At 52.4% G+C, this 24,503-nt stretch overlaps 1 protein-coding gene across 7 annotated transcripts in view; it reads left to right on the top strand.

The window, feature by feature from the left end:
• Positions 1-24,503, top strand: part of NEURL1B (neuralized E3 ubiquitin protein ligase 1B) — a 129,280-nt gene that overhangs the window by 80,336 nt on the left and 24,441 nt on the right. For 2 of the 7 annotated variants that reach the window (XM_067005571.1, XM_067005572.1), the window contains exon 1: positions 17,860-20,343. The exons of 3 other annotated variants lie outside the window; for them this stretch is intronic. In XM_067005571.1, the coding sequence (XP_066861672.1) occupies positions 20,118-20,343 (226 nt within the window). In that variant the 5' untranslated portion in view covers positions 17,860-20,117. Of the gene's footprint in view, positions 1-14,749; positions 14,905-17,859; positions 20,344-24,503 lie in introns of those variants that run through there. 2 more of the 7 variants (XM_048080385.2, XM_067005570.1) reach the window with 2 other exon arrangements.

The following is a 24,503-nucleotide window of genomic DNA, read 5'->3' on the forward strand; positions in this document are numbered from 1 at the left end:
AAAAGCATCCTCCATGAAAAAGAGGCCCTTGAGTTTAGATTTACAGCAGCCCGAGCAATTACCCAGCTGTATCTAACATCTGCCGCTCTCAAAGGATCTCTTGGTTACTTAGCTTTGCATGGTTTCTTTTCTTATAGTCACAGGTGTGTGAGCTTGTGTGCAGTTTCTTCACTCCTCCTGATACAGGAGATACTTTTAAACCAGCGTGTCATCAGGTTGGGCTGACTTCCCATTCATTCCCACTGGATAAGAAGGATGTCCTGGTCAGCACCTCGTGGTTTTTTGAAAGGAGAGCAGGGTCAGCCGTGCAGCCGTGGTGTCTGGGCCAATCCCTCATTGCCAGAATACCTTCATTTAGCTCTTTTTGTCTTTAGAGACTTCTCTAAGTCTGCTTTACGTCTGAGCATACTAATGCACCTGAGCTGAGAACTGTGGAGGGAATTGGTGCCAAAAAGAAGAGCAGGGTGACGGCTGTGCCCGGCTCCCAGAGCGATGCGTGGGCCCCCAGCCCCTCTGAGCTTGTGCCTGGGTGCAGCACGTGCCTGAAGGCTGTGCCCCCGCTCTGAGCACCTCCTCATCCTTCCCGTCCCCTGCCGGCAGCTCCCCAGCCTCGCGGTGGGCTCTGCGACCTGCAGCGGCTCCGTGGTGTGAGCAGCCACGTTCTGGTCCCCGACGTCTCTCCTGCATGCAGAAAGGGAGGGAGAGGGAGCCAAGAGGCATCCGTCAGCCCTTCGTGATGGTACAGCGGGGCTGCGCTGCTTGCCACGAGCTCCTCGGAGTAACCAATTGCTCCCAAGTGACAAGCCCCATCTTTCCATTTTCAGGCTATTTGTGAAAGGAGGGTGTTTTAATTTCGATTTTTAGTTTTGTTTTACTTTTGATGCCAATCTCTATTGTTTGAGGAAACTTTTGCTAGGAAACTGGGACTGGAGTAAAGGAAACTCAAAGACAGAGTGGCCCAACCCTTTGCAGGAATCTGTTCTCTCCTGAATGTTAAAGCTTGTCATTTTTTGATTTACTGGAAATGATTGGTGTTTCCTTTGTTCTCCTTTGCGGTGGCTGCTCCGATAAGCCCTGAGGGATGCTTTCCTTGGACAGGTCTGGAACAATTACAGCAAAAGAAATAAGGAAAGTAAACACATGTCCTGTTTTTCCCTATTCCATTTCTGTTAATCAGTGGTTTGCCTTGCTTCAGAGAGAGACTTGGGACCCTGCCTCTCTAATTCCTGGGGACTTTACATGGCTGCAAACCCAGAAATACCAAATACTACAGAGCTATGTGGTCTGACCTTTGGGGTTTTGGAGAGCTGGCTCCTGGGGCTGGTATGGCTCAGAGACGGAAGTTCTTTTGGAGCTCGACGTGAAGCTTGCCCTGGCACAGAGCCCTTTCCATATGCAGAAAATCCCGAGTCCTTTCCAGGACCGGGGCAGGGGAGTGCTGCAGCCCCCGGGCTGCACAGGGCTGTGTGCGGCCCAGCAGCATGCAGGGGGATGCTGTAGGCTGGATTCTGCTGATAAACCCCTGCTGCTTCAAGGACAGGGCCTGGCGGATCTCAGTGTAACGCTGAATGAGTAACTGCAGCCAGAGCGAGTGCGGACGGAGACCTGGCCAGCAGTCATGTGCGGAGCGGTGCTGCTGTGGGGAGCCACCTCCAGCCTGGTGCTTCCTAGCGTGGAGTCCTCATGTCCCAGGAGAGCTGCTTCACGGAGCTGTGCCAGGGGCTTGCCCCTACGGGGTAGCCTGGGTGCCCCAACCCACGCAGCAGGAGACCTTCCCAGTGACGTGCCAGCTGCGGGACATCTCTGTGCCTTGGTTTCTCTCTGTAGAAACACAGTGCAGCAGCCCCTGCCTCCATAGGGTTCTCCGAGGCTTGTTTGTATTTAGTGAAGCACTGACCTGCAGGGAAAAGGAGTCATGAAAACACCCCCCGAGAAGGCACAGCCCGAGCACTTTGGACTGCTGCTGCTTGGAGCTGCAGGGACGAGCTTCGAGTGTGATGCTGCTTGCTGTGGGCACCTTTGGTGCAGCTCACTCAGTCCCAGTCCTTGGCTGCGTCCGTGACCGCTGTGACCAGCTGTTACAGCGCTGGGGAGGGAGAAAAGGGACCGCTGCCTCTGTACCTGGAGGGCTTAGACATATGTGACCCTTGTGGGGACTGCAGCTGAGTGACCCACTTGTCCCATCCTGCCTACAGCTTTGTGTCCCAGGCCTGGCCGTGACCTGGTTGCTGCAGCACAGACACGACCCACGAGGTCCGAGGGGACACGAGGAGCCACCAGCTGGTCTGCTCACCACCCTTGTTCCTTCCTCCCGTGCCAGCCTTTAAAGCCAAGCTGAGGGTGAGGGCAGGGCACGCCGAGATGCTCCAGATGCCCCAGAAACCTTCCCCGTGGCTTTTTTCAGCTGGCACACAGCTGGCAGGCTGACGGTGGGAGCAGCTGGAGGGAGATACCCAGCAGCACTGTTCATAAAAGTCCAGATGAAGGATTGAAACACCTGCTAGCACCAGGAAAAATGTTTGCTCTGGGACGCTAGGAATTACACCCTGTGGTGCACATGGCTGCTCACATGCATAATTTCCTCATCATTGCCAGTTAAAGAGGCAGATGATGGATGGGCCAGTGTAAGCCAAGAGCAGAGTGAAGGCAGCAGTCTCAGTCCTTGCCAGGTAGTGGAGATGATGTCTCGCAAACTGTTCTCTTCCCTACCTGGATGTGTCACAAGTACTGCGAAGCATGTCCTCCTTTTCACTGCACGGAGGTATATAATAGATTCCTCTTCTCTTTAGACAAAACCCTTCCATAATAAAGTACACTTCCATTCAGAATGGACATGTTTTTTAAAATAAACAGGGAGAATTCATGGCCATGGGAAAATCAGTGACAGATCTTCTGTTGATTTCCTCCCGAAACTCAGTCCAGTTCCTGCCCTGAGCAAACCCAGTTCAGACCACAGAGAGATGAGCTGGACTTGGTGCTTGATGGAAAAAGCTGTCTGCTACAAGCAGGGACTTGGTGCTGCATAGCTGCTTGCCAGGGAGAAGCTGGTCCCAGGGTAAAGGAGCGGAGCCGGCTGGAAGACGCAGAGACTGGATGTCTCTCCCATGCTCTGCCCATCAGCACAGCTTCCTTGCAAGAAGCTGCTGGAAGCTGATGGCTGCAGAGCCACCACAGCCTCTTCCTCAGTGCTCAGCTCCTGCTTTTTTACAAAAGCCTGTCTCTGCACATGTTTTGACCCATGTTGTTTTGCTTGTAATGCTCAGCAGATGAAGACAGATGGCCAGGTGAAGACATCTGCCCCAGTGTCCTACCTGCAGCTGTCCCTGAGCATCCCCTGGTGATGCAGTGGCTGGACGCTCACTGAGGCTGCCAGGAGCAGACCGTGAAAACCTGCTGGTACCTTCCCACTCAGCACGTTTACTTCAGTAGCTCGGTTCCTTGCTGCTCCCAAAGTGCTTGTGGCAGCATTAATTTTGTGCAGGAGCAGCAGCTTGTGGCAACTGTCCCTGCGGAGTGCTGTGGACAGCCCCTGCTGTCTGAAATTTCTTTGAGCCCAAACCCCCTGCTGCCCAAGCCTCACAGGGCAGCAGGAGATGTAGGTGAGCCGGTGACTTCCAGGGCATTTCTGGGGGTAGCACTTGAAGTGGGTGTAGGTGGAGTGCTTAACCCGACCAGACGTGTGCTTTAGGTACTGCTTTCACTTCCTAACGTACTTAAAGAAGCGCTGGGTGAGCTGCAGGGAAGTAGCTGGAGACGGATTACAGACACTTACCTCTGGAGCCCTTGCTGGGTCCCGTGCTGAGCTGACGGTGGCTGGCAGACCTCTGACAAGCTGCTGGGGCAGTGTAGCTCAGGCAATGGACATCCTCACCCAGCCGCCTCTCGGCATCCTGCCAGGGACAGGCTGTGGCGATGGGCACGGGAAGCACAGAGATCCCCGAGCTGGCCAGGACGGGCCAGGCAGCCCCATGGCAGTGTGTTTTTCGGCTCACTGCATGCACGTCCCTATCCCTCAGGGCATCCAAGGCAGCAGCATGCTCCCGCATCCACCCTGGCTCACGTGCACGCAGCCCAGCTCCCCCAGCACCATTTCCCAGGTCAGCCCGGGGAATGTGCCCTGCGCCCTTGTCCCTCCCCGGCCGATGTCACCGGCTGACTCAGCGTGCCGTCGCTCTGGATGTGCCGCCTGGGCACTGAAATGGGAAGAACTATAAAAAGACTTATAGCAACATTTGGTAGATACTGCTGCTTGGGGAGGCCTCGCTTTTCTCACAAGGCTGTCTGAGGTGCTTTGGAAAAGGGCTGCCTTCCAGAAGCTGCCGAGCCCTTGCCCTGGAATAACCAGCTGCCAGGAGCGCACGTCGATGGGCTCGTGTCGGTACAGTCGTGTCACTGGCTGCTTCCAAAAAGCCAGGCTGGGACCTTGCTTCTTGTCCCCCCCTGGCTGTTTTGGTGCAAACCTCTCCGAGTGCGATGGGCTACGTGACTTGTCAGGGTGGGTCTCATCTGTGAGTGTGCAAAGCCTGGAACGGGGCTCGAGCTTTTCAAAGGGAAGGGTTAAATGTCAGGCTGAAAGGCTGGCTCTTTGGCACCGCAGAAGAAAGGCTTTAATGTCCTATTAAGTTTCGTAACATCCCCTTCATCTGAAATTTCTTTGAGCCCAAACCCAGTCTGGGGGCGTAATGAATTCAGCGTTCTCCCTTTATTAGACAGCTCTGGCTTCTGCAGTTTTGTAAACATCCCCAAATCCACGTGGCACTGTAGTAGCTGTCTGTCAGCTGCCTATCTCCAAGTGCCTCTCAAGGGGAAGAGAGATCCTGGATCCTGCTCCCAGTCACAGAGAAAAAGGGATCAAGGTTCAGATCTCAGTCTTGTTTACGGGAGGAAAACTCGCCTTACATTGGGATTGGGTCTCAACTGGTGCAAGGTCAATGTCTTGAGTGCCTGCTGGGATGGAGCCTTGTGAGTTAAGTGCTGCCTGAGCTGGTGGTCCTCCTAGCAGTACCCATTTAGTCACAGGATTGGGATTCATTACTAGAAATTGCCTGTTAAAAATTAAAATGTGGGTAAATAGCTGTAAATCGGGTCACTGAGATCATGGAAAAAAAAAAACAAAAAACAAAAAACCAAAAACCAACAATGGCCAGGCTCATTGCACAGCTACCTGGCGTTGTGGATGTTCTCCAGGAGCGCTGGCGCTGCTCTCAGCTGATGACTGCTGAGCTGGGACCGTGCAGGTCCTGCCCCATGTGTGGCAGGTATTGCAGTGACCCGTGTGGAGGCAGAGCCGAAAGCTGGGCGATGCAGAGGTGTGTCGTGGCCAAAAGGATGGTTTTCGGCAGCAGGTTGGTGGAAAAGAGCTTCCCAACGGCCCGAAGGGTTTGCCTAGCATATGTGGTGTAGAAGCAAGATTTAGAAACTGGAGCTGTTTGGTGGAGTCTTTTCAAAGCTGCCATTCCTGGCTGCAGGGCTGTTTGCTCCAGTCCAGGTTGTTGAGTCTCAGAGGGGTTATTGTTGCTGATTTTAAATCGCATCTCTTTCTTTAATAGCCGAGATAGCAGGTTTAGACCGTTATCTCCTGGGAAGACTCTAAAATAGGCACCTAAAAACCCGGTACATTTTAAGAACTACCAATGCCTTACAGAACCTTGATGAGCGTTTAATTTGGAGACAATTCTGCAGATGTAGCACATCTTGGCAATTGTTTTCTCCCCTTTTTATTCTGTTAATAAGAATGCATGGAAACAAGAACGTCATTCATTAGGAATCCTCCTGCTCCGTTCCTCTTGCCTGTTCCTTACCCGCTCTCCTGACCCTCTCCCCGTGGCACACGGAGATCTCCACGGCGCCTGGCCGTGTTTCTGCAAACTGAGCAGCCGATGTCTGACACCAGGCGTTCTGCAGTGGTTTAAGATCACCAGTTATGGTGGGATCACCCTTGGTTTGCATGGTCTCTGCATGCAACCTCCAACGTAATGAGGATGCAGAGAAAAGGCTCGGCTTACTCTCAAGCACTGGATACATTTCTACAAATTTCTGCACCGAGCCTTTTTCACAAAAAGGTCTAACCTGAAGCCTCTTGCAGAATTTTCTGTTGAATTAAAACAGTTATTATGATTTTTTTTTATAGCAAGGGAAGCTGTAGCTCTCTGGGCTACCTGCTGTAGGAGAAAAACCAGGCACCATATGCAATGTAGCTATTGCTCGCTCTGTCTCAAAAATGCCGAACTAGGGGAGAGAATTCGTCCCACCAAACGCCCACTAAGCACATTTTGAAAATCTGGTTTCTCAGCCTTTCAGGAAAGGAGAAGCAAAATCTAGCTATGTTCTTCTTGCCTGCTGGAACCGGGCCCTGTTTCATGAAATTAAATGGCTAAGGAGAAAAAAAAATATATCCAAGGCAAAGATGCTATTCTCAACAAAGGGAACAGTATATGCAACAGCTTCTGCAGCATTCCTGCAACATGATGTCTTTCCTTGCAGACTCTCAGTTAGGGATTGATTGTCTAAGCAGAGAATTGCCCGATTCAGAAAGGCTTAAGGCACACTTCATGAACTGTTTGCTAAGAGGATGAATAGATGGGCATGTGTGTATATAAATCTATAAATCATGCCTTGTTCTGCCCTGAAGAGGACAGCTGAGATTGGATTCTTTGTCATCTGATTTCATGTTCCCCGGGCTAGGGATAAAGGCAGCAGTGTTATGCACATGGGGTCAGGATTCGATGCCGCGGCTCCGGAAGGACAATGCGTGGAAAACAGGAGATAATGTTAGTTTCGAGGGCTGGAGCTCACAAAGGGAGCAGCAGCATCCACGCAGCCCTGGCGTGTTCACGGTTAAGGGAAAGTCCCGACTTCATCTCCTTTGGGTTCTCCTTCGCACCAAGGGGATTTTTTATATGAACAATACGTGGGTTCTGGCTCGAATCCACGTGGTGCTTGGCGGCACTGCTGCCCCCAGCTTTGCTGCCCATCCCTGGCCTTGCCCCGCCGTGCCCGCTGAGTCGTGGCGCTGATGCAGGCGCGGGGCTCGGGGTAGCCAGGAGCCCCGGCTGTGCGAGAGCCGTGACTCATCTCTCGCCTGGCTTGTGCTGGGTGCGCTGAGTGAAGCGCAGGAGATGTGCAGAACAAAAGGCTTTGCTCGTCTCTACGTGGCAGCTTCGTGCATCTCGCTGGCCCCTGCGTGCGGTTTCCCCCCGTGATGACGTGCTGGTGGGTGGCAGTGCGCGGTTCCCGGCACAACCCGGGCGCGATGGGTCCAGCCGCACAGAGGTGCAGGGTTTGGTGGGCTCTGCTCTGCCTCCGGCCCCCGCCAGCCACGTGCGGAGCTCCCCCGCAGCCCTTCCAGCCACAGCTTTGTGCTGGGTAGCTGGCACAGCAGCATGGGATCTCCCGGGCACAGAGCTTCACTCTTACAAATTAACTGTAAGCCACCAAAGGTCAGCTCCCTTTTGCTGTAATATGTTTGAAAGGATTGAGAAGAATGAACAAGAAGTGAAAGATTTTTTTTTTCCTTGACAGTTTTCTGGGTCATCCAGTATTCCTCCATTCTCCTTCCTCTTCCTTCATTTCAAAGGACTAACTCCCAAGTAAAGACTTAAGAAGTTTGTCCTGCGTTTGGAGGATGTCAGAGGTAGTATGTAAGGGTTTTTTTGTTTTGCTTTGTTTTGTTTTTACATGAGCTCTTAAGCTGTAAAATATTATCAGCTACTGCATTTCCAAGCAGCCTTTCAGTCATTGCCCTGCCTGGGGAAATGAGTAACAGGGGAGAGCTGAAAGCATGGGCAGCGGTCCCGTGTTTGTGGTTCTCACTTGTCCTGCCCTCCCCAAATTGCTCCTGGAGGCCACTTGGAGCTGTCTGCCTGCTTCGCCTGCCACAGGTGACCTCTCCTCACTGGTGGTTGGGAAAACTTGGTCTTTTGGTCTCAGGGAAGGCTGGTTATCTGTCCCAGCCGTCTCCCAGTTCTGGCAGAGCTGCCTTGGCAGGAGCAAGCTGCTTTCCAAAGGCCACACTTAGAAGAAACCCTCCTGTCAACAAACGTAGACGGTGGGTTTTATTTCTTCTGAATGGGTGGTTTCTTCTCTCCGAGGGGATTCCTCAGTCTCCCCAAATTCCTCATTTGGTGGTTAGATCTCATAAAAGTCATCTTCCTTCTAGAAATACTGCTTCTTGCTAATGCCAGGCCATCGACGTGCTGCACAGTGCAGACAAAGCCAAACGTCCTGGGCTGGCGAGGCGGCTAGCCAGAGGGATGGAGAAAGCTTTGGAAATGGGTACCCGGCCTGCTGGCTGCCTCGTGACCCTTTGCTAAATATGGGCCGCGTTGCATTTAAAAAAAGCAGAGGGGATGGGAAGCCTGGGGGGGTTACTAGTAACAGTTGCAGATGTTACGCTCTGGGTTTATTTGTTTGGATCTCCCGAGCACACTGTGATCCCAAACTTTTCCGCTCTGACGGAGGAACTGGGTGAACCAACAGCAGTACTTTTAGTCCTGCCTGAAGCGGGTGAGTGTCCACGGCTCCCGGTTCACACGCGCTTCCTCTTCCCCCAGGGTGGCAGCCCCTCATCTTCATCACCCCTTACCCTAAGAGCCAAATGTGGCTCCTCCTTCACCTGGCACTGCCTCTGTTCCCCCCCAGCAAATAATAGCTGTTCTCAGGTCTGGGGTTTTTGACCCAATGTTGCTTGTCAAGACTACGTTTCCATGCAGTGTTTGAGGTGTGGGAAGGGGTTTCCACAATGGTCCATATTTATCTTCTGCATATCAATGTTTATCAGAAATCATCCTCATTTTCTGAAAAGTTGCAGTTTGGAAATCAGTAACTTTCCTCTTAGCGCTTCCTATTCCTCATGTTTCTGAAAATCATTCCCTGCCTCCAATGAGTTTGTGACAGGTATACGGCATGCAGGGGCTGTGTCCTGGGAATTTCTCACAGTACTGCCAGAGATCAGCCTGTTGCATCCAAAACAAAGTACTTCAGCTTTTCTTCCCTTATTAAAATAATAATTTTCCCGTATGTAACGTTCCTCAGATCTCCTGTGCAAACATCAGCTTACCCTGCTGCTAGACACAGGCTCGTTTCTGCCTCGCAGACAAGGAAGGCAAGGCAGAGAGCAGGCAGCTAACCCGCGAAGGTCACACCACCGAGCAGCAGCAGGGCGAGGGCTGTAATATAGCAGATAACCTGCTCCTTCCCTCCTGCTCCGGTCAATGCCGCACGGCACCGGCAGTCCAAATTAAGAGATTATAATGCATAATCCATACCGGCGTGCCAAGAATTCTCCAAATCGTATTATACTGTCACACAAAATGATGACTCATTCGATAACACAGCCCACAACCAGTTCCTTTATGTTAAAATTACATGGACAAGACTGGGTTTAAAAAGAAAAATGAGGGCTTGTTATGTGTGTAGTGAATGCTGAGCTAGAGACGCTTTCTTTGAAAGAAATGGAGGGGGGTATTTTTATTTTGGCTGATGCTGAAGGAGCATTTGTGAGCGTGTTTGTTGACAGTGGTGCTTGGGACCAGAGATGCTGACATTCCACTAGCAGTAATAGGAACTGCCTCTGTTCGTTTCTAAATTGGAAATTCTTCCTTACATGGGCCCAACCCACCCTCCACCCCCGGCGAAGGAAAGGGCATTCGTCTGGGACTCGCAGATGGAGCATCTCCCAGCAGAGCTGGTGCCTCTGGGACCGCGGGGTCACGGCCACAGGTCCCTCATCTCCCCATGCCCTGTGCAAAGGGCAGGGAACGACCCACGGCTGATGCTTTTTGGTTCTCCGGACGGCAAGCGCCGTTCATCTACAGGGATTAACGGCGCAGCAGAACAAACAGCCTCACTCTTCCCAGAAAAGATGCTTTCCCCGAGTCTCCCTGTTGATGCTTCCTCTCCACTGGCTGCTCCTCGTTCCTCCCTGCAGCCTCATCGTCCTCGCTGCAACCCCGGCTTCTGCCTCTTATGGTTGCCTCTGCAGCTGCTTGGTGACCGTGTTACTGCTCGTACCAAAGCCGTTCGGGATGCGGCTCATGGGGGTGACACCGTACTGAGCCCTGCCGCACTGTGGTGTCGCCGTTTCCTCTCTCTGCCTGGGCTGCGATTCCTGCAGCCAAGGAATCCATCACCGGGTCCTTTTTGCCAGCGATGCCCACACCTTCTCTGGCTGAGAGTTCCTCCGGCTTCTTGTCAGAGATTACTTTTCCATACGATGCACGACTGGCACACATCGCACCGCTCGCTGCATGGTGAATACAGAAGTGCCGTCAGGGCAGATGGGCACTGCTGCTTCTGAAGCCTCACGGGGTTTCTTTGACCATGGGATGGGTCCAGCTCTGCGGGCTGCATTTCCCTCTCTGCGTCAGATCTCATGGGTTACCTCTGGCCCAACACCATTTTGCCCTGTCTCCCAGAAAATGTGCTTTAATCTCCCCAGCTTTGGGTAAATAAGCCTCACGGCAGCCAAATCTTCAGCAGGCAGTAAGGGCTCGGATCAGGAAACAGCTTCAATTGCTGAGCAGTCAAGGCCAGTTCAAGAAGCTCTTTGGAAGGTGCATGTTTTCCTACTGTTGCGCTGGAAGCTTCTGCTTCCCTTGATTTCTTAAAGCGAAAAAAAAAAAAAAAGTAAAAGCCAGTTTCTGTGTGACCTGTGAGGACCCTGTGCATCCTGTGCTAACGCTGAGAGCAGGGGAGGAAAGCAATTGCTTGCAGCAGTTGGAACGTGTGGGTGGCAGGACGGCTTTGCGCGGTGCCGGAGGACGCTCTGTACATGCATCCCTCCTAAACAAATACCTCCCAAAACGTGGATTATGGGAATTCAGGGAATTCAGGGAACGACAACTTTTTTTTTTTCCTCCAAGTAGGAGCAATGCTCATTAGTACTCTCTTTCCAAAGGTGAGGTGCAGAGGCTGGGAGGCTGTGAGATGAGAGACATCTGTATTTAGCAGTCAGACCTACTGCCTCCCCGGGCAGTCACCAAGCCGCTAGCTCGGGGGGAAGGAAGCACGAGGTGCCAGCGGGAGTGGGGTTTGTGCAGGGGGAAGCACGTACTGCCATGCAGCACAGCTGCAAAAACGAGCTTTTTGCTGTGCGTGTGCCAGTAGGAACGCAATTCTTTCTGTGGTGCTGCTTGGTGTGTTCATGCTGGGTACGTACTTGTTGAAGAAGGTGCATCCCATGTCACCAGCGTGCGCCTCGGAGGGACCGTGTCCTGTTCCTTCCTCTTCTAGGTGTGGTGGCATTTGCTTGCTGGAAGAGCCTTGTAGGTTCATGCAGTCAACTCACGTATTTTTCCAGGGTATTTCTTGTCCGCAGTCTCTGACAATTCCCAGGGAGCTCCCGCTTAGTAGGGGAGGGAGAAGGAGAGCTCAGGGTGTGATGCAGTGGAAGTACTCTGGACGGTCTCAGAGCTCCAGACAGCTGGGGCTGAAACCAAAATGGATGCTCCAGGTGTCTGCTCGGATTTAGAGTCACAAAGAAAAGAAAAGAGAAGAACTGAAGGTGCAGGGGTGTGAAGCCAGAGCGAGAGGTGACAGCCCTGGGGCCGTGGAGCAGCGCTAAGTGCAACTCCCCAGGCAACTGTTTGCAAGCAGCAATCTGGCTTCCAAGAAACGATGGAGATTTGGAGAAGCCCTAAAGGTGGCAAAAGAAAAAAGGGTAGGTATGGGATGAAGGTTTTCAGTGGAGCTAAGCTCTGAACAAGACAAAACCGGCCAGTTTGAGAGAGGGAAGCACCCAGCAGCTGGGGCTATCGGCCCCCTGCCGTGCCCCCCATGCAGCTGCCCTGGGAATGGCAGGAGCTTGTGCCCCACCGGCACAGGGGGGTCGCTGCCCCGAGGGGGGAAGACCGACGGAGCTGTCAGTGCTTTAACTCACTGTTGCTGAAAGAGATGAGCCTGTCATTATTTACTGCCATCTGTTAGATACACGAGGCTGACAGCTGATAACAGTGATACCTTACAACTCACATTGTCCTTCATCCTAAAAAACCCAACCCCCCAAGGGGTTTGTACAGACAGTGCGACTCATTTGATGCTCTAAGGAGAGTTATAGCTCAGGCTGGTATCAATCAGCGGAAATTTAGCTGTTCTTTGGAAGTAATTTCCATCTCTGGAAACACGACGTTGATGAGTATGTTTATGTGAGTGTTACCATTCAGTGCAGCCCATACCACCTCGTGAAAGGCCTGGGCTGTTTACACGGCTATAGGAGGGTTTGAACTGGATCCCTGTCTGTAACAAACCTTAGGTGGAAGTCAACCATGTTTGATTCAGAAAGAAATTTGTCTCTTTTCTTTTTTTGTCCCAGATTTTAAAGCCCTGGGTTGCGCATCCACACATGGTAAGATTTAGAGGCGATTCAGGCGAGCTGGGAAGTAGACGTCTTACGTCCATCTGTGTAATACAGAGTGCCTTTCAGATCCTTTTTCTCTTGCATGGTATTACCCTGAGTTGAATTTGGAGGGGGGAGGAGAGGGGCACAGAAGATGTAGTGGGAGAAGCAGCAGCACAGCATGCATGCCTCAACACAGCTGGATCCAACATGGGTAAGGGGCTGGGGCTGCTCCCTTCCCGAGCTCTGCTCCCGAGCCTGCTGCTGGCTGACGGGGTGACCTTGTACATGTCTCCTGTGCCTCAGTTTCATCACCTGTAAAAAAAGAATAACGTCACTAACCTTGTCTGCAAAATGGTTTAAGACCTAGTAATAAAAAATACTAGGAAAGAGCTTGGGTGCTATTACTATTTTATGTCTGTAAGTGAGAATGCAGGTATTAAAGTGAAGGACACCTATGGGGGTCATTCTGTCCTTTGGTCAACACGAGGGTGAGAGAGGGAAGGGGATTTCTTCAGAGCAGCAGCCATCTGTCAGGCTTACAGAAGAGATTACTGAAGTGTGTTATCAATAGTTATCAAAGCTCGCTGGAGCAGAAATAATTTAAACATGCTAATGAGCCTTCATTTGTGGTCCCCTGCTCTGGACAGTTGGTTTCCTTTCTGCGTTTCTGCAGGCGGAGCAGTGACTTTGCATTGCCTTTCAGTTCCCGCTCCATGCCATCTCCTGGTTCCCTTGTACTTTCTCAGTGTGGTTTCTGGGGAAGATGAAGTCATCTTCACCAAACTATTTCTCGTGCTTATTGTTTAGCATCGTGTGAAGCGGGTTATTTTAACAAACTCTACATTTTTACGATGCGGAGAACTAGGAGCATTGATTGCATTCCTGGAGGCTGCCTCCATGTCCTAAGGATGTGCATTTCCATGTCATTGTCTTCTATTTTCGTCTCGTTTTGGGGGGGAGGAAGGGCTGGAACACCCTTGGGAAAGGCAGCGACCGTCTCTGGGCTGCTGTGGACGGGGTGTGGAAGGAGGGACGTGGCGTGTCTCCCGCTCTGCCCCCGGGGAGGTGGCAGGCAGCCCGCACACGGCGAGCACATCGCCTGCCCTGGCAGCCCGCAGGCAGCTGCGGAGCCCCGGCTGCGGAGAACCCCTCTGGCATGAAGACTCGTTTAAGCCCTAAAATAACTACCACTCCCTGCTGAGGGAAACTGGTCGGGATTAGGCAGAGCCTCCCGTTCCCCGCTGTGCAGTGAAACGAGGACTTTCCCCTCGGTGCTCAGCGTGGCTTTGCTCCCCTCCCCGTGTCCCCGAGGGGCAGCGCTGTGCGCAGTGCGCCAGCTCCTGCCCTGTGGCACCGGGTCTGGTGCTGGGGGCACCGCAGACAGCGGGAGACATATGCCGACCTAAGACGACAGCAGATGGGTGCAAGCACTTTTAAGAACAGCTGCTGGTGTCTCGTTCGATAATCCCATTTTTAACAAATCCATATGGTGGCACAAAATAGTGGAAATTAGGTTTTTCTGTCCCCTCTCATCTCCTGAGCCATACTTGACCCGTTCAACGTGATCTAGGGATTAAAGGCTTGTTATTCTAGCTTATTTTGCCTGCAATAGATCAGAGCCTGATCTCTGCCAGGCCGTTGAGCAGCTGGTGCTTGGCTCTCCCCCTTTCCACTTTATGTCCCAGGACATGTCCGAGTCCCTGCAGGCAACTTCTGCCACGGGAAGTGCTGGCCTTTCCCCACCACCATGCACCAACCCAGTGGGGTGGCTGCAGTGCATTTTGTGGCTCCCACCCTCCCGTTGCCCCCTTTTTAAAAGTAAGCAAGCAGTGCCAGAGCAGAAGGGCTCGGCAGCATCACCCCTCAGCGGGGCCAGCAAGGAGATGGAGCCCCTCGCCCTCCTCTAACTGGGCTACGAACTTTCTTTTCTGTCTGAGACTGGAAGATGGAAAAACCACATGGCCGATTTCGCCGGCACCGGGTGTCCTTCGTCACCATGGCATCGGTGGGCTCCGAATTCGCCAGCACAAGGCTGGCCTCAGGCCCCAGCCGTGTCAGGGCGACGTGGGGCGCCTCACCCAAGGCCACCCCATGAGGGAACGAACAGGGATGGGGGGCGCCCCAGTCCTCGGGACCCCTCGGGGCAGCACCTCCAACACCCACCCGCGCCCTCCCGCTCCACAGCCCCTAGTTATTCTTCTCCCTGAGGCACAAAGCGGGGTCCCGGGGGTGGCGGAGCCCGCGGGGCCAACCAGCCCCCTCACAGCCGGGGCGGAGCGGGGCCGGCGGCGGGGCGGCCCCACAGCCCCACAGAGAGGCGGGGGCCCGGCCCGGCCCGGCTCGGCTCGCTTGGGCTCGGTTGTGCTCCGGGCCGGGGCGGAGCCGCCGTGTGGGGCGGGGGGCGGCGGGGCCGGGCCGGGCCGGGCGCTGAGGGAAGCGGCGGCGGCTGAGGGAGGAGGGAAGGAGGGAGGCGGGAGGCGGGCGCTGTCCATGGCCCTGCGGAGCGCCGGGCTCCGCCGCGCCGCCGAGCGGAGCGATGGGCAACACGGTGCACAAGACGCTGCCAGGTACCGCCGGGGCTCCGGGGAGGGCTGGGGGGTGGCCGCGGGTCGCCGCGGCCCCGAGCGGGAGACGGGGTCGGCGGCAGGGATGCTGCGGCCGCCGCCGGAGGGGTTCCCGCAGCCGGGCCGGTGCTGCCCTGCCTCCCCGGTGAGCCCTCCGAGCGGCTGGCTTCGCGTTTCCCCTTCTTCTGCCTTTTTTTTTTTTTTTTTTTCTCCATGCAACTTTTTAATGCAGGAGGACATTGTTCAGAGTCACCGGAGGAAAAGTGTGTGGAAGCGGGTCTCGAATATTTCCTAGCCTGCCCTGGTTTTAAACTGCCTTTTTAGCCAAGCGTGCCCTTGCACGGGAGGCGTGCGGGTTCCTTTCCTTCGCAAGTTCGTAACTGTTGGGCTTTTCCCCCCCCCCGAGAACCGGTGCATAATGAAAGCAGTTGGTCGCTATAGAATCAACAGTTTTGAATCGCTGAGCCCTTGCCAGCCTGTGTCTTCGGCTAGTTTGCTTTTCTTTTCTGCTCTTGCAGAGCTCCTGCCTTGCATCCTTTGTACTTTGGGCTCCCATAAATAAAAAGGGTATTATTAAACTTATTTAAAGAAGCAGGAGGACCTATTGAACACACACACACATGCCTCCCTGTAATCAGCCAGGGAGCTGAATATAGAAATAAAGAGAGGAATAGATTTGCATTTGGATGTGCCGTATATTGTCTTTGCAAAGAGAGGGTGCTTGGGACCTTCAAGGCACAAAAGAAAGCTTCTGGCTTGTGGGTTTGCAGTGAACCTGTGATTAGATTTTTAGTTGCAAGCTTATGCACCTTTTGCTTTCCGTTCCATTTAAATGGGAAATCAGCTACTTTCACAATAAGGAAGTTTGCATTTTTTTAAATACCTCACAAACCGCCGTTGTAAGGCGTGCGTGACCTTGGAGAAAATTCATTTCGTGGGTCAGCTTTTCAGCTGGAGGCAATGTCAAGGGACGTATGCAAAAAACCTGAGAGAGCCAGGGCTATATCCTCGGGTCAGGGGAGGTTCCCCTGGTAACGCTAGACCTTCCCCAAGACAAAATACCTGTACCTGCTGGCCATGGGATCTAGCTGCGAGCTGTTTTACAGAAGGCTGAGTTGTACCAGCCCTTCTGCCTATTGCTAGAGCAGTATCTCCTGAGCAGCCTCCCTCTGCACAGCCATACACACGTGAAGTTAAAAAAAGGGATGACATCAGTTGTACCACAGTTCTGCGATTAAAGAGTTCCTAGTGGTGCTTCTAAAAGTCGTTGAGAAAGAGGAAAAGTTTGATGGAAAAAACTTAAGGCTTGATTTATGCAGACCTCCCAACTCTAGCATTGTTCTGGTGGCCTAGAAATACGCAGTCCTGTCCTGCCAGGTGGAGACCGTCTGTGGAGCGCTGCTTTGCTGGGGATAGTCCATTTGCAAACATTTGTCAAATTGCGCAAACCCACGCAGGACACTTGAACGTTGTTTGCTAATGTGCTGTAAGATGCCGGGAGCGTGTCTCTTCCTCAAATTCAGCCGTGTTCAGTTCTTACGGGGTAATGATAGCCAAAAGAAGCTGCTAGCCTGTGACTGCAGAAAAGATTACGGGCATTTGCAATTTTAAAGTATATAAATGTATTTTGTCTAGCTGGACAGAATTCAGCAATTTTTCATATTGATCTTCTTGGGTACATTGTTTGTCTTTCATTAGCCAGATGTCATTAGGGAGGGAAGTAGGTTTAGGGCTGTTCTTGGAACAGTCATCTTGAAAATTGTAAAGTTCTTCCAGCAGACTGAATGGTTGGATGAAATCCTATTTATAAATGCTATGGCTGTTTAGAATTACTCAAAGATAATCAATCAGAATTAAGTCTTTCCTCTTTTTTTTTGTCCAAAGTGCACCTCTTTTTTTCACCCTGGCAGACTGAGCACTGCATTTTCACTCTTGTTTTAACTAACAAAGGAATTGCTCTCCCCTGCCGTATGTGCGTCAGTAGTTTATTTATAAACAAAAATAAAACTCCCCCAAACTAGCTTTGCCTACCTGTTGCGTTAAAATGATTAACTGTAGAAACCTACAGATGTTGTTCCCCTTTTGTTGTTTTGTTCACCATAAATAGGTGAAGGTGGAAAATGTCTTTCCTTTCTGATCAGATGTAGAGGAAGTGTGGAGGGACCTTCATCCTTAGGCTCCCGAAAAAGCCAAACAATCAACAATTCAGGTTTTCTGTATAAATGTAAATACTCTCCTCAAATAGTGGAATTAATTTTTAAATCCTGTTGGGCACAGTTCAACTCATTTTTACATACAGATTTATTCAAAGAGGCTTTCGGCATTCGTTGCATCTTTAAATCCTCTCTGCCCACGTTTCCATTCAACGATAGCAGAGCACACGCCATCGGTGGGGCAGAAATCTGTATCGGGAGCTTGGGAACCCCGCGTTTGCCAAGTATCTCATGGTTAGCACACAATGGATGAAGGCATTGTCAAATTAGCAGTGAGGTTTCTACCCGGAGTGGTATTGAAATGAGTAATAGGCCGGGGCTAATGAAAGGCAGCTTCTATATTTGAACCGGTTGAGGAGGCATTGGAGTGGAAAGGAGCCGAGATGTGTCAGATGTGCTTAACAACGGTCCTGAGGTGCTGGTGGAAGTCGCTGCTGTCAGGGTGGCAGCCGAGCGGGACGTGACACGTCCCCACCGGGCTGGCCGCTCCTCGCCCTCCGGCAGCTCCCTCAGGAGCCCGGGCCGGCAGCAGGCCGCGGTGCGGGAGCTGACGCTTGGACGCGGCTCGCTTTTATTTATTTTATTGCCTCCCTCTCCTTCACCCCCCTGCCCATTGTTCACGCTCATTTTGCGGGCGGGCGGTTAGGCAAGAGCGAATTCTTGGGTATTGAGGCGCGTCGCTTTCCTGTCTCCTACAGGTGAGAGATAAACGAGGCGCGCGGCGTTGCAGGGACGTGGACGTGTCCTGGCCTGCGGGCCGGGCCGATGGCGGCGGTGGGTGCACTGCATTGTACGGCCCCTGGTCGATGCTTTGTCACGGCCCCGTACAGGAGTTTCTCTCCTGAGCCAGCTCGTCGGCGAGCAACGCCCCTCCGCACCCCAGCCCTTGTGGGTGGTGCGAATTTCTCCGTGCTAATTGCTTTCCTCCGGTAGGGCTAGCAGCTAGACGAGGCCAGGAGACTCCACGGTACTTGAGGACAAGCAGGCTGGGAGAGGTTAAAATTCCCCTGACCCGGAGAAGCCCTTACAAGGGGCTGGAAGGTGCGGGAGATAGCGAGGAGGAACATCTAGGGAGCGTCGGGAAGCCAAGTGGCCTGGTGGCGGAGAGGGGACAGCTGCTGCCGCGGGAGGGCAGGGAGGGCCGGAGGCACTCGCCGGCCAGGGCGTGAGCAAAGGGCTTTGCAGTTGGGATGCAGTTGTTGATCCTGGCCCAAATAGGGCCGTTGGTATTTGACAAAGGAGCCAAATTCCCTTTTAAGAATCCGGCTGGGATCTGGTTGCAGCGCTTCTCCCACAGCCTTCCTCACAACTGCGAGGAATACCAAGTATGAGTGGCATTTGGGTCTGGCAAAGACGAAGGAGAATGGGGCTTGTTCTGGGAGAAATGGCTTCAGTTTCTTATTTTCTATAAATTATTTTGCATTCTTACGAACAATGCTTTTAATCATTAACCCTTTCTCAGCAAGTCAGAAATCCCAAGTTTTGACCTTTTTCAGGCTGATGCTCGCACCTCTCAATCAGCTGCAAAATGGCGATGGTCAGTGCGGTGGGATTTTTTAGCTTGTGGGTAAAAGCTGACATTTCTGTGTGTCCTTTTCAGTATACTGATGCCTGTTGTCATAACGTACGTACTTCTTTTGAATGAGAGGAGTAATGAAGTCCATTTAGTGGAAAGAGACCTATCTGCCTTTTGCAGGGGGTAAAATCACATTTACAAAAAGCATTTTTGTTTAGGTTTGTTCTCTCGTCCCTCCTCCCCCTTTAGTTGCTAGTGATACACTGTAGGAGGAGTTCTCGGTATTGTCAGCAGGGAATCAGCTCGGTAAGGTTTCTGGTTTGGTTCCAGTTTGACCTCAACAAAACTACAAAATAACACTTCAGGTTGTTCTGGTTTGAGTGAAAAAGATATCTGTTCAGACCAGTTTCTGCTTTGGGTTTGGTTCAGCTCCAAGATTACAGGTGTTAATCCTGCCTCAGTACCAGCCCCATTTTGCCTGTTTTCCTGCCTCTCTCAGTCTGGGAGTTGAGGTTTCTACAGTCTGTCACTGATTTTGCTGCTGACTCCCTGCGTCACCCCTGAGCGTCTTTATCATATGGTGTCTCGTGTTTAAAGGAGGCAGGCAACACTGCTTGGCTCACATGGATATATGAGAGTTAATTAATTAACATGCAGACATGAAGCATCTCCAGGAAAAAGGTCACACAAGTGCAAAAAAGAGATTAATTCACTGCTTCTTTTGTAGCTTTCTGCTTTTCCACTCTTCAAAAGGAAACCTGTGAAACTGCTTAGCCTTCACGGTGATTTAGAGCTGGAACTGGCTGATCGTATACTGAGGACTATCTTTAACCAGCCTTGCACAGCACATACCCAAAAATGTGCCACAGCCAACTGGCGTGATTAATTCAGCGCTGCCACTGGATCCAGGCTGGTGAGACTGTACAAACAGCAGCACTCGAGCCCAGGAAGACATCGCCTCTCAGGGGAGGCAGTGCTAAGTGGAGCTGTGTGTCATGCCCCGTGGCCGGTTGCGCTGTCAGGCGCGCGCAGCACATTGCCAAGTGTGTCATTAAGGCGAGAGCACGCTTTGGTACGCTCCTTTGGTACGCTCTGACGCTGCACGGTGGTGTCCAGGTGCCTTCGCTTCTGTTTTATTGTTTACGCTCTAGAGGGGAATTGCGTTATGAAGAGGTAGGGTATCTGGTAAACTGCGCTTTTTCCTCTTTTATTTCTCTGGATAATTGCCGCTGGTAAGAGGGACCTGTGTGTCACCACCTGACCCTGGTGTAGCTTCAAATCTCGCACCCAAGCCTGTGGTTGCAGGCAAAGCTCTTGGAGAGCCCTCACCGCAGGCAAAGGAAATTGCTGCTTCTCAGCACAATAAAACCTGACAACCTATGGAGGTGCTTAAGTGTGTTTAAGGTGTTTAATTTTAGGCAGTTGAGTTTGAATGTGCAAGCATTAATGTTTACTTGACATGAAAAGGATGAGTCACTCGGCAGCTTATGCCATGCTTTTCTTCCCATTCTAGTAAGGATCCTCCTCGCGTACCACGTTCAGTGACTTTTCAGTTAGGAATGAAGATAAGCACCTTGGTCCTCCTTAGCCCCACTGGATTCAGTTTCCGAGTTGCACTTTCGGACAGTCACTGCCCTTCTGCACAGTTTGCCTTGAAAGGAAACGTTTTCTTTCTCATCAGCATCCTACACTTTGCAGAGCCGATCCGTGCAGGTTGGTGGCTAAAATAAGAGCGGGCATTCCTCAGGTGGAGCACTGCGATGGTGGGGTGGGTTCAGGAGCGAAGCAGGGAAGCAAATCTGCTGCCCCCGGCAGGGGAAGAGCGGCGGCTTGTTTGCTGGGGTGGCTGCTTGCACAGTGATGAGGCCAGGTGTGATCCCCTGAAACGCCTGCCAGCTCTCATCTCAGCTGCCTTGCGGGGCAGGCGTGCGCAGCCTCCTCCATCTCTTCTCCTCGGGTCCCCATCTGCCTCGTCCCCTTCGTTCCTCTCCTTTCTTGCGCCCCGAGCTCCTTGGCTTGCCGCGCCTGCTGGTGCTTCTTGCCGCGGCAGCCAAACCTCGGGGCTGACTCACGCCGAGCACCTTCGCGGCTCCTGGTGAGCTCCGTGGCCTCGCGCTCCTTTGGTGGCCCGGCACCGCGTGGCTGGCAGAGCGCGCTGCAGACCGTACCCGCAGGGCAGACGCGCGTGGGCTTACCAAGGAGGCGGGAGCCCGAGGGGCTGTCAGAAGGGAGCTGTCTCCATGTCCAGTCTCGGGGAGGCTTTTCTGCCCGTGGCAGCTGGAGGAAGTTTTCCTGCAGGAGCCTTTCCATATTTTGCTTTGTCTTCTCACGCAGGCAGTTTCTCCACCTTTACCCTTGGCATCGCTCGCCTGCTGCCTCCTGGAGGGGCCAGCCCTGTCCGTGGCCCACGTGCCTGTTTCGGTGGCCCTCATGCCCTTAGGTCGTGCCACCTCCCTACAAACCTCCCCATCCCATCCCACCGGGGGCCTTCCCAGACGCAGCAGGGCCGCGAGCGGCGAGCTGGGGCCGTCCCTCCGGCAGGTGTGTGCCACGGGGAGGGCGCGCTTGGTGGGGAGGAGACGCTGTTCTCTCTGCGCTGTTCCCCATCTTGTTGTTGGCTCTGTTCTCTTTCCCCTGTATGTTAAAAAGCATGAATCACTAGCACTGAGACATCTGCCCGAAAGCCGTATCTCAGGATACCTGTGCCAGCTCCGCTCCGCAGACCTGGCTGCCCTGTTGGCTCAGGCACCGAGCGCTGGAACATTCAATTCCTGGTGTCTGAACAGATGAAGCAGGGCTTCGGGGCGGAGTGAGGGAGGGGAAAGTGATTTCTTGCTTGTTAATTTGTTTTTCCCTCTGTGTCCAGGGAGATATCTTCCTCTGCTTTGTGTAAGCAGGGCTCGCTTTGCTCCCGGGAGCTTTTTCTCTCCCGTTCTTTCAGACCTCTGGCCGTGGAGCAGCTCAGAGGTCTCCCACTGAGAGGAGCAGACCCCATCCCTTTCCCTGCTCCTGCAAAACCGTGCCTTTTTTTTCCTTTCTACGCCAGCAGCACTGGCATAAAGAAACTGAATCAGAACACACGGAATGACTTCTTGCTTGCTGCTGGAATTACACAGGAAGACTCTTTAAAGAAAAGCCATTTAACTGCATTTCAAAGCTTTTCAGTACGGCAGGGAAATCACATTTAGGATTTTTTAAGAGCTACTGATTCTTTGAAGGGAGAAAAATGGATGCGTTCGTGCTTGTAGAGTTAGGTACATGCACATAACAGGTTTCGTTTTCTTGTTTTGCTGTGGGTATTTACATAATAATGAGACTTCTGTATTTTAGGAATTGTCCTCTTTTAACCACCCATTTGTCCGTGACTCCTGTTTCCCTGTGATTGCACCCCTGACGGCATCGTGTCTTACGGCTACGTGGGAGAAATAAATAGACCACATAAAAGCAAACCTCTGTTTTTCGTAGCCTGTATAATAACGCAGGGAAGTCAGTCAAGAGAGAATTTCCCTGAGCGAAAGTTTTCCATCAGGTTTCCAAATGTCACAGAAAATAGTTGTTTGATTTTTTGCCCTCCTCCATAACGTGAATGTTAAATCTGCCAAACCCTGCTTGACAAGCCAGAGATAAAAGATAGAATATCCCACTCGGCAGCAGAAATGAAATAATTTCATTCAGGTTTATCTCTCTTTCCTCAGCGATAACTAACGCTGTGGCAACAGCTTTTCTCAGCCTGTTATCTGTTGTGGTCTCACTGGGGCACCGGCTGCTCAGCGTAACGTGCTCTGTAATTTATGGAGTGGAGTTCAGAAGTTATCTACTGGGCGCGATGCTGAGGTTGAAAGCATAAATCCTAATGAGGGGAAGTGGCTGTTTCTTGGGGCCTTGGCCTTGACTCGGTTGGATGGAGCTCTTTTTGGTAACAGAGAAAGCCTGAGCAGAGCTGAGGCTGGCATCTGGTGGGAGCAGCGGGGTCGGGCTCCCCGTTGTGCCTCTGCTCCAGGCTGGCCTTATGGGGCAGGCAAAAGATCTGCCAGGTCTGGTGTCTTGATGGCGGCCAGAATCACTGCTGAGAGGAGGAGGGCACCACCGGGGCTGCGGCGCGTTGGGGGTGTTTGGGAGGAGGCAGGGCTGGGCTCGGGGCACGAGCTTTCCAGAAGGCAGCCGGATGATTAACGCCAAAGTCTTGGTGGAGTAGGGAAAACTGGGGCGATGTGGGTCACTGGAGGTCTTAAAGAGGAGGTTTGTTACTCACCGGCTGGGAGCAGCATCAGCGGGACTGGGCCCTTGGGGGTGAGGGTGGGCTTGGAGCCGCTGCCGGTGTCTGCGCCCAAGGGACGCCTCGGCGAGGGGCTCTTCTTTGGCGGTGCTTTCCCCAGCATGCCGTCCAAAGCTCCCAATTACTTCATCCTGCAAAGTGAAAGGGTTTCTAAGTCCAAACCTTGAAATCATTTACCAGCTGGCTGTTGCTTCACGTTTGGTGATAAAGGGCATTACCCGGTGTATCGCGCGGTGTCCATTGTGCCGGCTCGCAAAGCAGCGATAGCTTTCATACGGCGGTTCACGGGGACAAGCTACACAAAGTGTTTAAAGGACCTGACTTTCACCTGCCAGTCTGCAGCAGGGTTGCTCCAGAGCGTGGCAGATGCCACCGTGTGCCAGCTGGGCTGGGGACACGGGTGCAGGAATGGGCCCGGCACAGCAAGGCCCTGCCAGCAGTGAGGGGCGAAACCCAAAAGCTGAGCATCGAGAGCGGGCGTGCAGAGAGGGGGAGCTTGGTGCACGTGGAGCTGCCCTTCCCATTGCACTGGAGAGGGCTTGCAAAGATTTCAGCCCGCCAGGCGTTTGGGCTGATGTCTTCTGGAAGGGAGACGTCTTCTGAAGAAGATGAGGCAGATCTTCACCCTGGCATCGCATTTGCGAATCTTAAATAGCAATCGCCGTGTGGTTTGCCAGCAGCATAATGGCACTGCTCGTGCTGCCGATGCGATCGAAGGGAGAGGGTGAGAAGGACAGATGCTTCCCAAGTTAGAATTTCTAGGAAATCCGTCTCAGTTAAAGTTTATAAAACCTGATCTTAGCCAACAGACCCTATAGCGTGTCTTTAAATACCCCAGCCTTGACAGCAGGCTGCACTGAGTCGTGCCTGGGGCTTGCTGTTATTAGGGGATAAAGCAAAATACAACCACACACAAAGAAAGACCAAATGCCATTAAGTATCCAAAATCAATGCCCTGATTTTGGGGGGGTGTTTCCAGAAAGGTCTGAGTGACAGACTCTTTCAGGCAGCCGTGGTCAGACCGCACTTTGATCAGTGTTTGCCCATCCGTGGTGCTGCCGTGGGGACGCTGGCCTCCTACCGACCGGCTCGGCAGCCGCCACCCTATGTAGGAAAACTTCTCTCTCGCCTCACCTTGTAGGCTCAGCTCTTTTATGTAAGACCTTTTGTCTACATGGAATTGTGCAGGACGAGAGATTTTTCTGAAACACGAATGTCTTCTTCCGAAAGAGCTCAGTCGACTGCTTACGTTACCCGCTTCGAAAAGGCATGTGAGCATGCCAAATGCCAGTGTCGGCACACAGATACTGGCGATAATGGATCTGCTGTCCGTTTGCACCCTGCTTTCTTCCAAAATAACTTCCATGTCTAGACAAAGGATGCAGCTCACCTGCAAGGCTGGGCTATCGCTTCTGTTTGTTTTGCTATCGCATAGAAATTGAGGTACCAATTTATTTTAAAAGGTTCCAAGAAATGCCTCTGCAACCCCACTGTTTATTCAAAAGAGAAAGAGAAAATCATAATTTATTGAATTGGTGTGTGTTCTGCTGGGATTATTCATTGGAGAAATGTACTGAGCGATTTTTTGTATCCTAGT

This window comes from Anser cygnoides, chromosome 14, assembly GCF_040182565.1.
Source record: "Anser cygnoides isolate HZ-2024a breed goose chromosome 14, Taihu_goose_T2T_genome, whole genome shotgun sequence".
In the NCBI taxonomy this organism is placed as follows: Eukaryota; Metazoa; Chordata; class Aves; order Anseriformes; family Anatidae; genus Anser; species Anser cygnoides.